Genomic DNA, 17,114 nt, shown 5'->3' with positions numbered 1-17,114 from the left:
TGTACAATCATTTGAGGTGTCTGGCCAGTAAGCTCTGCATTCATCCGTGTGTGTTTGTACAATCATTTGAGGTGTCTGGCCAGTAAGCTCTGCATTCATCCGTGTGTTTGTACAATCGTTTGATGTGGCTGGCCAGTAAGCTCTGCATTCATCCGTGTGTGTTTGTACAATCGTTTGAGATGCCTGGCCAGTAAGCTCTGCATTCATCCGTGTGTGTTTGTACAATCATTTGAGGTGTCTGGCCAGTAAGCTCTGCATTCATTCGTGTGTATTTGTACAATCATTTGAGGTGTCTGGCCAGTAAGCTCTGCATTCATCCGTGTGTTTGTACAATCATTTGAGGTGTCTGGCCAGTACATGTAAGCTCTGCATTCATCCGTGTGTATTTGTACAATCATTTGAGGTGTCTGGCCAGTACATGTAAGCTCTGCATTCATCCGTGTGTTTGTACAATCATTTGAGGTGTCTGGCCAGTAAGCTCTGCATTCATCCGTGTGTATTTGTACAATCATTTGAGGTGTCTGGCCAGTAAGCTCTGCATTCATCCGTGTGTGTTTGTACAATCGTTTGATGTGGCTGGCCAGTAAGCTCTGCATTCATCCGTGTGTTTGTACAATCATTTGAGGTGTCTGGCCAGTAAGCTCTGCATTCATCCGTGTGTTTGTACAATCATTTGAGGTGTCTGGCCAGTAAGCTCTGCATTCATCCGTGTGTTTGTACAATCGTTTGATGTGGCTGGCCAGTAAGCTCTGCATTCATCCGTGTGTGTTTGTACAATCATTTGAGGTGTCTGGCCAGTAAGCTCTGCATTCATCCGTGTGTATTTGTACAATCATTTGAGATGCCTGGCCAGTAAGCTCTGCATTCATCCGTGTTTGTACAATCGTTTGAGGTGTCTGGCCAGTAAGCTCTGCATTCGTACAATCATTTGATGTGGCTGGCCAGTAAGCTCTGTATTCATCCGTGTGTATTTGTACAATCATTTGAGGTGTCTGGCCAGTAAGCTCTGCATTCATCCGTGTGTTTGTACAATCGTTTGAGATGCCTGGCCAGTAAGCTCTGTATTCATCCGTGTGTTTGTACAATCATTTGAGGTGTCTGGCCAGTAAGCTCTGCATTCATCCGTGTGTATTTGTACAATCATTTGAGGTGTCTGGCCAGTAAGCTCTGCATTCATCCGTGTGTATTTGTACAATCATTTGAGGTGTCTGGCCAGTAAGCTCTGCATTCATCCGTGTGTTTGTACAATCGTTTGAGATGCCTGGCCAGTAAGCTCTGTATTCATCCGTGTGTTTGTACAATCATTTGAGGTGTCTGGCCAGTAAGCTCTGCATTCATCCGTGTGTTTGTACAATCGTTTGAGATGCCTGGCCAGTAAGCTCTGTATTCATCCGTGTGTTTGTACAATCGTTTGAGATGCCTGGCCAGTAAGCTCTGTATTCATCCGTGTGTATTTGTACAATCATTTGAGGTGTCTGGCCAGTAAGCTCTGCATTCATCCGTGTGTGTTTGTACAATCATTTGAGGTGTCTGGCCAGTAAGCTCTGCATTCATCCGTGTGTATTTGTACAATCATTTGAGGTGTCTGGCTAATAAGCCATGCATTAATTCCTGTCTTTTGTACAAGTGTTTGAGATGGCTGGCCAGTGAACCTGGTACCGTTTTTTTTTCCTTTTGTATTTTTGCATGTCAGTTTTGTCTGTTTTTACAGTCAACCTTCTATGTTGTGAATTGAAATTATAGAGAATAATTTACCAATTTATTGATATAGAATTTGGACGTTTTGAACTTGGATTTAAATTTGTGTGAAGCTCAAATTTTGTGTTAAGCTCTGTTTTCATCAAAGAGACAGTGAGATGCACAAATGCAAAAAAAAGTTCTATTGTCTCCCTACAGTGGAACTTTGTAGTTTAAATGAAACTAATGAAATTGAGAATCTCCTTTTCTAGAATCCTGATCATGACAATGCTTATTCAGGCAGAAATTTGTTTCATACACATTTTGCAATGGTGAAGTTCCAAACTACCAAAATTCCACTGTATTGAGAATGACATCAATAATACAAAACAAAAAGACAAGAAATAAGAGTAACATCAAGCTCTCCTTTATTAGTTGGGTCTAATGATCCATGTGGTATCAAGCATGTACAGAGCTGTCAATGTATATACAGTAGAACAACTGCTACAGGCCACACAGACTAGGGCAGCAGAGGGAGGGGCCCAAGGGAAGGGCCCAGAGGGAGGGGCCCAGGGGTGTCATATTGGTCAGGTTATAAGAAAAATTGATAAAATTTGACATAATTAATTTCCAAAGTAAAAATACATGAATTTGTGTTTGATATTTCAACTGTGAAGCGAGATTCCCTATGTGCCCTACCTGATGTTTCAATGGAACATGTGAATCATATTATGCATAAGAAATGGCTGATATGTCACAAGACTGATAATAACTGTACAAATAGGTGTTACATAGTTGAGAGGTGATTTGTGAAGAGATTTCCCTGTAAATGATACAAATAGTGTCATATCAAGCACCGGAATCATAACTTGTTTAATATACAAAGTCATTTCAAAACATGTCCGAGTACATGTAAGTGTTGATATAGAGTACATAATTTTGTTATGACTTGGTATATAGGTGACAGTTTACCATTACACACCTGATGTAGTATGTAACTTCCTTGGTGTAGTGGTCACATCATAAAATAACAATTACTACACATTCTTTATGTTGTGTCTGGTGACTCAACATGTTCCATATGACACACCTTGAATGATACTTGTAATTTCTGGTTCACCCAGAGAAAGCGTACACACATTGCCTTTAAAGAATACAATACTGTGGTTACCTGACAAAATATTCAGTATTTCATCTGTATTATTATCTTATAACAAACTATGATATTACATTATTATCTAAATGTATGTCAGCCTAAACCACATATTGCATTATCTTTTTGTCAACATTTTGAAGATTTCCTTTCCAAGGGAGATAATCTTCCTAATCAATTTCATAATCATTTGAAAATGCATGGTTCTGAAAGATTTATATTAATTTGTTTTGATATGAAATTTGTTTGGTAATAACAATCAAAAGCAGTTACAGAAATAATGGCTCCAAAGTTTTTCACTCCCCCTACTGACAAATATCCATGATAATATCTCAACTCATGTTTTTGGTATCAATATACAAAATAGTTTTACAGTAAACTCATGTTTTTCATATCAACATACAAAAGACTTTAACAAATTTTTGGCACATGTTATTGACAAAAAGCAGCAAATGTTACTACAGAAACTCGACGAGTCGCATAAATATCTGTATCTATCACTATTAAGTACCAAATAGTAATACAGAAACTCAACGAGTCGTGTAGATATCTGTATCTATCACTATTAAGTACCAAATGTTACTACAGAAACTCAACGAGTCGCGTAGATATCTGTATCCATCACTATTATAAGTACCAAATTTTCTTTATGAACAAAATCATAGAATTGAGAAGACTCAGAAGGATACGCCATGGAACACATTCAATACAGAAATGATTTTCTGAAATGCAAAAGCAGATATATGACTTTATGGAATGTCAAACGACACATAATATTGTACTAGCGAGGAAACAAAGCTGTGAGTGTAGTGATTCCCACCACACGATATAGGTATAGACCCATACATACCATGTCTTTCCTCATGGAACAAGCCATTTACTTTGACAACTATATCAAAATTTGATCAGTTCTGTAGGTTTTTTTTTTTTACATGTTAGGATAAAAAGGACAAATTTCAAATGTAAATGCAGAAAGTTTTTTTTAAACATCAAGGTAATTTACAAAAACCACAGTTTCTCTATAGATTGTTAGAGGTGGCTGTAACATTAAAGCATGCTGTAATGTCGTACATACAAAACATTAAACCTCAAGTGGCAGATTTAGTTATAAACAAAAAAGTTGAAGTTGGCAAACGACATTAACCTCTGTTGGGTCCATTTGTAGAAACTCATTAGTAAAACAAAGTTTTCAGTTGTAAAATTGTACAGACATGGTACATGTATGGGGGAACCAAGGTTATTTCTTGTATTTTTATGGAAATTTCAAATCCTGTTATTACTTTTAGCAAACTGCTTAAGTTACATAAAGTGTGCAAGATAAAATCAGTAAGAGATAATATATACTCGAATGTTGGCTCACACGGGTAAATTGTGGAAACTGTGGGTGAGAAATAACAGCAGGAATAAGCAAAAGCACACAGCAAATTTGTACAATAGTTTTATATAGGACTGTGTGTGTTGGTACATCACACTGTACAAGCTACAGTTCTACTGTCTTAAATAATATATTACTTTTCATAAGAAAATATATTCAACCATACAGCTTATATATATAAGACACAGCGCATGCACATGGGGAAATATGTCTCTGACCTAGTGCAAACCAACCAATGATATGACCACAGATATATGGAGAGAAAAACATAATAAATATGTAATTACTATACTCTCACAGTCACGTGACATGTGGACCTGATGGAGAAACCAATTCCAAGCCAATATGTCAGTATAACGACTTTAACCAACGTATACCCACACTGTGTAGAAGTGATGCTAACAATGACAATCTGTGATAACACATACAGAGAAAGGGAAAATCACAGTGTGGAAAACTCATTTATTTTAGCTTGTTTGATTTCTCCAAAAGGTATATAATTATATAACAATGAAATCAATGAACAAAATAACAGAAAACGCAAACTACAACAGATATGTCCAATGTTCACAGATGTATTTAAGGCACATACAACATGTCGTAAAAACGTTGGTGTCACTTTAACAACTGTGAGCAAACAGAGCTGACCAGTGGTCACTTTGAAAGAAAAGACAGAGTTTGGTCAGTGTGACTAGATATACAGACTAATATGACCTTCCTCCTACTCTTGTTTTTTCATGTGAAAAACAGATAAATTCTTCATCTATTTCTTTTGTTGACCTAAGATACTGTTAGCTGAGCCTCCTTACCATGTATTTACTAGGTTTACATGTATGTACCAGGTTTACTTGTACAGGGTTCACCTGTATGCATCTGTATGCATCTGGTTCACCTGTAGGTACCTGTATGTACCAGGTTCACCTGTAGGTACCTGTATGTACCAGCACTTATATATATGTATGTATCAGGTTCACCTGTATGTACCTGTATGTATCGGGTTCACCTGAAGGTACCTGTATGTACCAGGTTCACCTGTAGGTACCTGTATGTAACGGGTTCACCTGAAGGTACCTGTATATATTGGGTCCACCTGTAGGTACCTGTATGTACCAGGTTCACCTGTATGTACCTGTATGTACCAGTATCTGTTCAGGTTCACCTGTATGTACCAGGTTCATCTGTATGTACCAGTATCTGTACCAGGTTCACCTGTAGGTACCTGTATGTACCAGGTTCACCTGTATGTACCTGTATGTACCAGTATCTGTTCAGGTTCACCTGTATGTACCAGGTTCATCTGTATGTACCAGTATCTGTTCAGGTTCACCTGTATACATCTGTATACATGTGTAGGGCTTGCCTGTAGGACCACCTCACCCAACACCTCATTACATAACCCATTTTCAAAGTATTTATGTTTTTGATCTGTTACTAGATCTATATTTCATCAAATATTGTTTTCATTAAGATGGATAGTGTAGATCAATTGGAGCAGCCTCCCTGAGTATAGTGGGGATGAAATAGAGATATTTGTAAACACCTTTTAAAATTTGGACACTAAGTATAAAGACAAAGACTTGAATTCATGCTTAAATTATTCTACACTAACAGTGAGGAAGGTCATAGATTAACCGGTAAAGCCAAGAAAAAAACAATATATTTTATCACTATCAGGTTCATGTAATAAAAACATAACTACATTTTACATTTTATACACAAAATTTAACTATTTCACTCGTTAATAAATTTCCTGCAATTTTTTTTTACATCACATACATAATTTTATGTTTCTCATCTTGAATTACAAATCGGCAAGATTCATCAGCATTATACATTGTAATACAATGTGTAACACAAAGTAATGTTTTACAATGTAATATACAATACCTTACAATGTATACGTCCTTTGGTGTCTCTGTCTGAACTATAATCTCCCAACATTTTACAAAAATATCCAAACTATCATGCAACAGTGAAAGACAATCTCATACATTTAAAGGAGAATTGTGTCCCAACAATGGGAGTAATCTGATTTGCATATTTACACAGATGCGAATCACTAACAAATGTAACATAGGGCTTCACAGCTCTGTAACACCAGGGTAGTGTCCTATAGTACCAACATAGGGCTTCACAGCTCTGTAACACCAGGGTAGTGTCCTATAGTACCAACAATCCTATGTTTGAACTTTAAAATCGTAATTGACCTCTTAAATGTACCTAACAATAAAAGGGTGATTACACTTCATCTCCTAAAAAATTCTCAAATTTTCATTTTTTTTAATGTACAAAAAATTGAAAAGATGAAATATGAACCCCTGATATTCACAGAGAAATTATCTATTCAAAATAAACCCCAAAGTCTCTGTGACTTCTGTAATAAAACTAGGCCTTCAGAATTTCTTTTACTGTCAGTAAGGCTATGAAAATGTAATTACAATCCTCAAAAGACTTACTTCAAATTTGTTCTCTAATGATCAGGCTGTGAATATGATGACACAGGCTACAATAACGTGTACAAGTTTTTGATATAACAAAGGTTTATATACTCTGTAAATAAAACCTATAAATAACACACGTGTAGATTACATATAACACCTGTACAATCCACTTCAATGCCATTAGATTTCAAATGATATTTATCTTTTAAAATCTTAAAACCTTAACTCACATGAAAATCAAACTGAATCATACATGTACTCCTGAAGTAATAAGATACCGTTAGAACTTATTAATTTGAAATAATCTAGCCTACTTCTAACACTACATTATCAGATATACTACTATACGATTAAAAAAGAAAAAGGAAAAAAATTGATAACTTCAAACAAGATATGTTAAAATCTCAATACATTGTTTATTGTTAAAGAAAATCTCTAAAACTTTTATTGTGTTAAAAGGAAATATGTTTTAAAAAATCTATGCTGTGGGATGTTCGATGAATATGCGGTATGGTCAGCAGAATTGTATACCTGGTAACTATGGCTATGAACCTTCAACCCCCACACCATTCCACTGACACACCTCCCACACAGACAGACCAGTAGTGTCGGTGATACAGGGCCTATCAAAGTTGTTACTATGGTAACAGTTAGAACTAGAGGTTGGTTGGTGGAAGGTTTACCGTATTCTCTACTTCAGTCACCATCACATTGTTGACTGTGACATGGCTTCATTCAAATATGAAATCTAATTGAAGTTATCTATTATCTTGGATATGTTAAAACGCTAGATACTTTATTTATGATATCTCTGCTGTATTGACACTTTATAGTTTTACATGGCTTAATATGTAAGCAAATGTCACTCTGAACAGTTGTCAGAAATGGAAAACTTTAATTTCGTCTAGGATAACTGGAATATTTTTGTGGTCCCTTTGACCTTGGCTTACTCAGGTTTTACTGTATATTTTAGCCTATAAAAGAACTGCCAAACAGTGCCCTTCAAACAACAGAAGGAAGATAAATTTGGTAGTAAGAAATGTCACTGCTGTAGTGTTAGGCCAGCGTAATCAACACATGATGGACAGAACTCAGCAACAAACATTGCCTAAATTTCTGTAATATTTACTAATACCTATAAATACACCCATTCTACATTTGTATAAAATGTTTATTTTTAAATTTGAATCATGAAATTACCTTTGAAGAATGATGCCACAGTGAAACTGGTAGTGCATAGAGAGAAGGCTAAGCTTGCCATTGGCTGGTGCCTAGATTAGATAACAAGTGATGTGCCCTGTGATTGGCCAGAGGTTACAATTGCCATGGTAATGAATGCAAAGTGGTAGTACCAGGGAATGGGGGAATGTATGAGAAAAAAATCTAAAAACCTAGTGCTTACCTATGAATTTCATCTGAGATTCTTCATGCTAATAGTTTCATTCATTAAACCTACATAGATCATTCTCACTCTCACCAGCATAAGTAGCTATCCTAAATCTCAACCAGGCATCAATGTTTTCACATTCTCCTACTTATAAAAAATACATATGCATGCAATTCTCATGTAAATATGGTCTTGGATACTGTGCCCTCATCTGGTCGCAGCCTCCATGGTAACATGGCAACCATTTTGAAATCAAAAGTATTTCTACTATTAACCCTAGACAATGATTTAAAATTGGATGATGGATTGACTTACAAAAGTAGGAGACTACTTAACATTACACGTTGTCAAGGCTATCCTACATTTAGGATAGCTCTTTTTATTCAAATTGATTGCCATGGAAACCAAAGACGGCTCCAGGAAATAAAAGCTTACACTGCTTGGTTCATGTTGGCATGAAAAATGGTCCCCAATATTACATACTTGTCTGGTAGCTCCACTTTGCGGATAAGATTTATTAAATAATAAATAAGGATTCTTTTAATAAATAATTTAATTTAGGAGAAATAAGGAAAATGTTTTCTTCGGGATGGAATGCATTCGAACACAGCAATGAGTTGAAAAATGAAACAAAAATTAAAACAATTACATATATATGTGTTTGGAGAATCTGCTAGTCGCAACGACTCTGTCACTGAGAAGACAATCAATGCAAATTAAACATTCCGATATGAATGGACCCACAAAACATGACAGAGTCATTGTGAGTAGCAGACTGATGATTAATGAGACATTTTAACATGGGGGGACACATTCAACCAGAAAGTTTTGGTGTTAGTGCTACTAGTAATGGTAAACATATACAAGTGTATGGACTACAAGTCTCACAATCTAAATCACAAAAAAAAAACAGAAAAACAATGCAATTTTAATACAATATCAGTGACAACAAACCAATACCAGCACTGCAAATAGCTATCAATATGCAAAATTTATTTTTTTATATTGTTTTTAAAAAAAGAAGGAATACTTCTATTAGTCTTTGCGTTCCACTTGTTTATAATTTTACTTGTACACACAGCTGTATGTATGTATACTGATCAATCCATCAGGTGACCATAAGCAGTGTTTTTACACTGAAGAATTTAGTTACAAACAACTCCCCATCTTGCCTTTCTAATATAAAAGAATAAAAAAATGTATTTCTGCACCTGTCTCACTTGAATGTCTTGGTCCAAACTTATAATAATAAGCACCACATTCAAAATTTGTTCAAATTTCATTGTTGAAATTTTGTTTCAATATGAGCTTCATTAAAAGTATATATAGAATTTTAGAGCCAGCTTCGACACTCTACAATATCTAGAGCCAGCGATGATACTTTTCACTAACTAGATCCTGTTGTTTCTGTCAGTTTTTCCCAATTGATACCACTATGTAGATCTGTAGGAGTATTGAAGTCTGTATCATCAAAGTTGAATAATTCTAGAACCTCCTGCTGTGTTTTGGGGGTGAGGATAGGGTCCGAGGGGAATGACGTGGGTGGATTAGCACTGAGTGGGGTTAACCCTGTACTGGGCATGATCACATCCAGCCAATCAGACACATCCATCTGGTTATTAGGACAGTTATCTGATTCTGTGAGTCCCAGCCCTGTGAGGTCAGGTTCAGACCCATGGGGTGCCCCTTTATTATTGCCGCCTTGTAACAATGGCACATTTAAGAAGTCATTAACTCCATCACACTTCATTTCTTGGTCTGTCTGCATGTTCATTGAAGAAGTGTCATTCAAGTCTAGAGTGAATGATTGGTCGGACGTCCAATCCATTGAGTTCAAATCCTGGTTCAACATGTAGTCATTTATATCCAGTAGGTCGTGAGTGTCCGGTGACAACACATTGGCCACCATTAATGGTGGTGGAGTGGAACTCTCCTGTTTCACACACAGAGATGACACCTGCTGTGGGCTGTTGAGCAGCAAGGAGATACTTTCTGCTGCAGAGTCTAATGGGGCTGTTGCTGTGAACGTAGAGGACAGCCCAGGAAACTGTTCTGAACAGGTCACAGGGTATGATACAACAGTGGTTGTAGAGGTGGTTGTGGTCATAGCGACACTTGACTGCGACACACTAGAAGGTATGGTCGCGTTTTGTGTCGTTGTCTTTGGTGTTGGAGGAGGTTCTTGGGCAGCACTTGGTGGCAATTCTGTTAAATAATGTAAACAGCTATCAGATAAATCTATTTTCAATGTGGAAACATTAACTTCCCTACAAGTGATTAAAGATAAATTTCTTATCAAATATACAAATATATCAAACAAGTGGCCCTAGAGGCTTATATAATCATCGTTATCATATAATCATCATTATCATATATTCATCATTATCACATAATTATTATTATGGGAATGTATGCTAAATATCTATTAAATTGTCACTCTAAATGTGTGTATGTTAACTTTATTTTCATCACTAAGAAATGGAAGCTGACCTTGCACACTTATATACGCAAACAAACAATACAATCTACAGTGCCAAATATCTAGTATTACGAAATGTGGTATAAAACTTAAGTCAGAAATGCTTGGAATAAGCAATTACCCATCATCATGGATAAGTTCTGTAACTGTGACCTTGAACTTGACCCTAAAATTCAACTGACCTTGGACAGATATTGGTAATATTTATGTGAACATTCAGTTCTGACTGATTTGAAAACTGGTTGACAGATTGATTGACAAACACAATAGAGTAAAATTTTCAAAAGTTTTGTTGAAAACATTAAAAAAGAAACCTGAGGACAATTTTCTTCCTGGCCTGTCTTAAAGATGACCTTGAAATTGAGAGGTCTAGAGAATCTGATGTCAGACACACATGAAGTGTCTTAAAATTGGATGGAAAACTCTAATATGGAATAATCAAACAAAACAAGTTTCCAAAATTCTCCATAATATCAAAGCTGTTCCATTGGGTTCAAATAGATTCCTCTCTTCTCAATCTACTGATGTCAAGAACATCTTTGTTAAGTTTCATGAATGATATGATGGTCTGAGTCCTGAGTGTACAGAAGTATGAGAGATGTTATGAAAACCCTACCCCCGGTCCTTATGAGGATCTCCAGAACGTCATCCATCGCCTGACTTTTTACAGGAATTTTGTTAGGTACTATAGCATTAGTGATCTCTATTGCTCCAGGTCCCTGTAACCAAAACAAGACACATTGTGAGGCATACATTTACTACCATAGCAAGGATCTTTTAACATTCTGAAATGGCTTGCCAGCTCTTTTTAAAGATATTCAGTTTGGAACATATGGAGGTTTATATTAATTTCCTTATAACGTGATATTAATAATTTCTATTAATGAAAAGTCAGGAAATTACCACTGCTGTTTACAATGTAATATTGGACAAAAGGTCAGACTCTAAAACTGTTGATTTGTATTTCTGACCTATCATCTGTCACAATAACGTTTAACTGACCATTTCTTCTGAAGCACTTTCATGAAATGACCAATATATATATTTATCGGTGATGTGGAAACTACCCACAATAATGAGTTTTCTATCTTTTAATGTACACACATCAATTTTATAAGAATTTCCATATATTGATTAGAATATACAAACTAATTCAATTTTCATCAAAGTGAATCATGAAAGTCTAATATATAAATGTCAAGATTTCAATGATAACATCATTAGTATGGCAGCAGAGAGCTTGTTTGATTACTTCTGATCAGTTTTCCTATGTAACAGATTAAATAGGACATATCTATGGATATCTAACAAGGGAGTGTTTTTATATAGTTCTAATATAAGTAAACACCCAACTCCATTTACAAATATAAACAGTCATTCATGTAAGATTGAAAAAGAAATCTATCTTGTTATAGCACACAAAAATGCAGAAATCTGCTGCAATATTTCAAAGGGAGCTTATTGATCTATTACAGAAAAGTACTTGCACATTTGCTTTTACTCTTCCCTAAAATTACAGGTAATGTTACATAACTAGTAAGCCTTGATAAAGATTACAGGTAATGTTGTATAACTAGTTAGCCTTGATAAAGGTAATGTGATGGCTAGACACTCAATGTAAACCCCAGCATCATTAATAGTATCAACTCAACATATTGATAGAACAGAAAGTAGGAATTCAGTCCACACAACATGTATGATGGCACTAAACACCCCGTCACACACCACATGTATGATGGCACTAAACACCCCCGTCACACACCACGTGTATGATGGCACTAAACACCCCAGTCACACACCACGTGTATGATGGCACTAAACACCCCAGTCACACACCACGTGTATGATGGCACTAAACATCACAGTCACACACCACGTGTATGATGGCACTAAACACCACAGTCACACACCACATGTATGATGGCACTAAACATCACAGTCACACACCACATGTATGATGGCACTAAACATCACAGTCACACACCACATGTATGATGGCACTAAACACCCCGTCACACACCACGTGTATGATGGCACTAAACACCCCAGTCACACACCACGTGTATGATGGCACTAAACACCCCGTCACACACCACGTGTATGATGGCACTAAACACCCCAGTCACACACCACATGTATGATGGCACTAAACAACCCGTCACACACCACATGTATGATGGCACTAAACACCCCAGTCACACACCACATGTATGATGGCACTAAACACCAGTCACACACCACATGTATGATGGCACTAAACACCCCAGTCACACACCACATGTATGATGGCACTAAACATCACAGTCACACACCACATGTATGATGGCACTAAACACCACAGTCACACACCACGTGTATGATGGCACTAAACACCAGTCACACACCACATGTATGATGGCACTAAACACCACAGTCACACACCACATGTATGATGGCACTAAACACCCCAGTCACACACCACGTGTATGATGGCACTAAACACCCCGTCACACACCACGTGTATGATGGCACTAAACACCCCAGTCACACACCACGTGTATGATGGCACTAAACACCCCGTCACACACCACGTGTATGATGGCACTAAACATCACAGTCACACACCACATGTATGATGGCACTAAACATCACAGTCACACACCACATGTATGATGGCACTAAACATCACAGTCACACACCACATGTATGATGGCACTAAACACCCCAGTCACACACCACATGTATGATGTCACTAAACATCACAGTCACACACCACATGTATGATGGCACTAAACACCCCGGTCACACACCACGTGTATGATGGCACTAAACACCCCGTCACACACCACGTGTATGATGGCACTAAACACCACAGTCACACACCACATGTATGATGGCACTAAACACCCCGTCACACACCACGTGTATGATGGCACTAAACACCACAGTCACACACCACATGTATGATGGCACTTAACACCACAGTCACACACCACGTGTATGATGGCACTAAACACCACAGTCACACACCACGTGTATGATGGCACTAAACACCACAGTCACACACCACATGTATGATGGCACTAAACATCACAGTCACACACCACATGTATGATGGCACTAAACACCCCAGTCACACACCACGTGTATGATGGCACTAAACATCACAGTCACACACCACATGTATGATGGCACCAAACACCCCGTCACACACCACGTGTATGATGGCACTAAACACCACAGTCACACACCACGTGTATGATGGCACTAAACACCCCGTCACACACCACGTGTATGATGGCACTAAACACCCCAGTCACACACCACATGTATGATGGCACTAAACATCACAGTCACACACCACATGTATGATGGCACTAAACACCACAGTCACACACCATGTGTATGATGGCACTAAACACCAGTCACACACCACGTGTATGATGGCACTAAACACCCCGTCACACACCACATGTATGATGGCACTAAACACCCCAGTCACACACCACCATTATAAACCTGTTGTTCCTTACTATAATTAACCTATTGGGACACCTGTTCCTTACTATAATTAACCTATTGGGACATCTGTTCCTTACTATAATTAACCTATTGGGACAACTGTTCCTTAGTATAGTTAACCTATTGGGACACCTGTTCCTTACCATAATTAACCTATTGGGACAACTGTTCCTTACCATAATTAACCTATTGGGACACCTGTTCCTTACCATAATTAACCTATTGGGACAACTGTTCCTTACCATAATTAACCTATTGGAACACATGTTCCTTACCATAATTAACCTATTGGGACAACTGTTCCTTACCATAATTAACCTATTGGAACAACTGTTCCTTACTATAATTAACCTATTGGGACATCTGTTCCTTAGTATAATTAACCTATTGGGACAACTGTTCCTTACTATAATTAACCTATTGGGACAACTGTTCCTTACTATAATTAACCTATTGGGACAACTGTTCCTTAGTATAGTTAACCTATTGGGACAACTGTTCCTTACCATAATTAACCTATTGGGACAACTGTTCCTTACCATAATTAACCTATTGGGACACCTGTTCCTTACTATAATTAACCTATTGGGACAACTGTTCCTTACCATAATTAACCTATTGGGACAACTGTTCCTTAGTTTGGGACATCTGTTCCTTAGTATAGTTAACCTATTGCGACATCTGTTCCTTAGTATAGTTAACCTATTGGGACAACTGTTCCTTACTATAATTAACCTATTGGGACATATGTTCCTTACTATAATTAACCTATTGGGACAACTGTTCCTTACTATAATTAACCTATTGGGACAACTGTTCCTTACCATAATTAACCTATTGGGACACCTGTTCCTTACTATAATTAACCTATTAGGACACCTGTTCCTTACCATAATTAACCTATTGGGACAACTGTTCCTTAGTTTGGGACATCTGTTCCTTAGTATAGTTAACCTATTGGGACATCTGTTCCTTAGTATAGTTAACCTATTGGGACAACTGTTCCTTACCATAATTAACCTATTGGGACACCTGTTCCTTACCATAATTAACCTATTGGGACAACTGTTCCTTAGTATAGTTAACCTATTGGGACATCTGTTCCTTACCATAATTAACCTATTGGGACAACTGTTCCTTAGTATAGTTAACCTATTGGGACATCTGTTCCTTACCATAATTAACCTATTGGGACACCTGTTCCTTACCATAATTAACCTATTGGGACACATGTTCCTTACCATAATTAACCTATCGGTATACATGTACTTACTTTCTCCATAAATTGATCCTATATAATGCATATCATGAATGTTTGAAACACTCAAACTACTGGAATCCTTCCAGAAATCTGCCAGACAGATAGAAAACTTCTGATGATGTTTTTAGTTTTTTCCAATATTGGTTTATAGCAAGCAGTGTGTTTTGAGATATGTATCGCAGCAGTTTAGGGCTGTGTATCTATACCTACAGGGAGCTATAGCTACCTTGATCTTGTTGCTGAGAAGGCAGGTATAGCAAAGGAATGTTGCAAGTGGATGAACCTTGTGAATGCATGCTGTTCATACATGTGCATTGTCAGATATATTTTTTAAAACTCCTACGACAGCTCTTGCTATGTTTTGGGACCAGCGTTATCAGAGTTGTATCTGGCACATGTAAATCTCTCTCTGTCTACTTTATAGCTTTATAAACAGGCTAGGCTGGTAAGTATCTTGCAGGCCTATTTGGGATAACTATACTTACCATCTTCATACCTAAGGTTTTGTTTTATCTTCCTAATCTCATATATATGTGTTTGGATACATTTCCAGAGCTGACACTGTTCCCTACACAGCATTTCTGCACAGCACTGTTAGCTCAATCATACACTAGTTATAATATATCCCAACAGAAACAATAAGTAACAGCAAAGTCTACCTCTCTAGGATAACTAATGTTAAACCTGTCCAAATATTGACCTGTGGTGACCCTCATGTCCCAAGCCTGACCTGTGGTGACCCTCATGTCCCAAGCCTGACCTGTGGTGACCCTCCTGTCCCAAGCCTGACCTGTGGTGACCCTCATGTCCCAAGCTTGACCTGTGGTGACCCTCATGTCCCAAGCTTGACCTGTGGTGACCCTCATGTCCCAAGCCTGACCTGTGGTGACCCTCATGTCCCAAGCTTGACCTGTGGTGACCCTCCTGTCCCAAGCCTGACCTGTGGTGACCCTCATGTCCCAAGCTTGACCTGTGGTGACCCTCATGTCCCAAGCTTGACCTGTGGTGACCCTTATGCCCCAAGTCTGACCTCTGGTGACTTTTATGTACCAATCTTGACCTGTGGGGATTTTAAGCACCAATCTTGACTTGTGGTGACCATCATGCCCCAAGCCTGTCATGTAGTGACTCTCATACCCCAAGCCCGACTTGTGATGACTTTCATGCACCAATCTTGACTTGTGGTGACTTTTATGCACCAATCTTGACTTGTGGTGACCCTCATGCCCCAAGTCTGACCTGCAGTGACCCCATCAAAGGGCTATACATATAGTGATCCCGTTAATGGCTTTACCTGTAGTAACACCTGCCAAAAGACTTTTCACAGTGCCCCCTGCCATATGGCCTACCTGCTGTGACCCCACCATAAAACATACCTGTTGTGAGTTGTGTTTGTTCCTCACAGCCTCGTCATACTTTGGAGGTTCCTTCTGTGGCACAAAAAATGGGTTTGACATCGTTCTCCCTAGTGACATTTTGGCCTCAACAGGAGAAGATGGCAAGGAGGTTGTCCTATAACACACAGTACTCATCAGATAAGCCATCAAATGTACTGCACAAAATTTTCTCAAAAGAAATGTTTCTTGGTTACATAAAGCTTCCATAATTGACACAGTGGAATTTTCTACGCATTCAAGTTTATTATCAGTTACATTTTAAACTCCAGTTATAGATCCAAGTTATTCTTGTAGTAGTAGGTCTTATAGTAGTAGCAGACTGATGCAGGACATCAGTAATGGTAAGTTATTGTTAACCAAATGTCCTTAAGGCAATGTCTCTACTCTGGGAAGCAGGTTAAGTAACATACTAATAATTGTCAACTAATAAAAAGAGATAAATC

At 37.9% G+C, this 17,114-nt stretch overlaps 1 protein-coding gene across 5 annotated transcripts in view; it reads right to left on the bottom strand.

The window, feature by feature from the left end:
• Positions 1-2,082: 2,082 nt before the first annotated feature.
• Positions 2,083-17,114, bottom strand: part of LOC117325541 (myocardin-related transcription factor B-like) — a 131,938-nt gene continuing 116,906 nt past the window's right edge. For 3 of the 5 annotated variants that reach the window (XM_033881860.1, XM_033881845.1, XM_033881869.1), the window contains 3 exons: positions 16,651-16,786; positions 11,129-11,231; positions 2,083-10,238 (listed from right to left, as the gene is read on the bottom strand). In XM_033881860.1, the coding sequence (XP_033737751.1) occupies positions 9,421-10,238; positions 11,129-11,231; positions 16,651-16,786 (1,057 nt within the window). In that variant the 3' untranslated portion in view covers positions 2,083-9,420. The remainder of the gene's footprint in view (positions 10,239-11,128; positions 11,232-16,650; positions 16,787-17,114) is intronic. The other 2 variants (XR_004532283.1, XR_004532286.1) reach the window with 2 other exon arrangements.

Source organism: Pecten maximus, chromosome 1 (assembly GCF_902652985.1).
Source record: "Pecten maximus chromosome 1, xPecMax1.1, whole genome shotgun sequence".
Taxonomy (NCBI): domain Eukaryota; kingdom Metazoa; phylum Mollusca; class Bivalvia; order Pectinida; family Pectinidae; genus Pecten; species Pecten maximus.
This window is presented reverse-complemented; position numbering and strand designations above follow the sequence as displayed.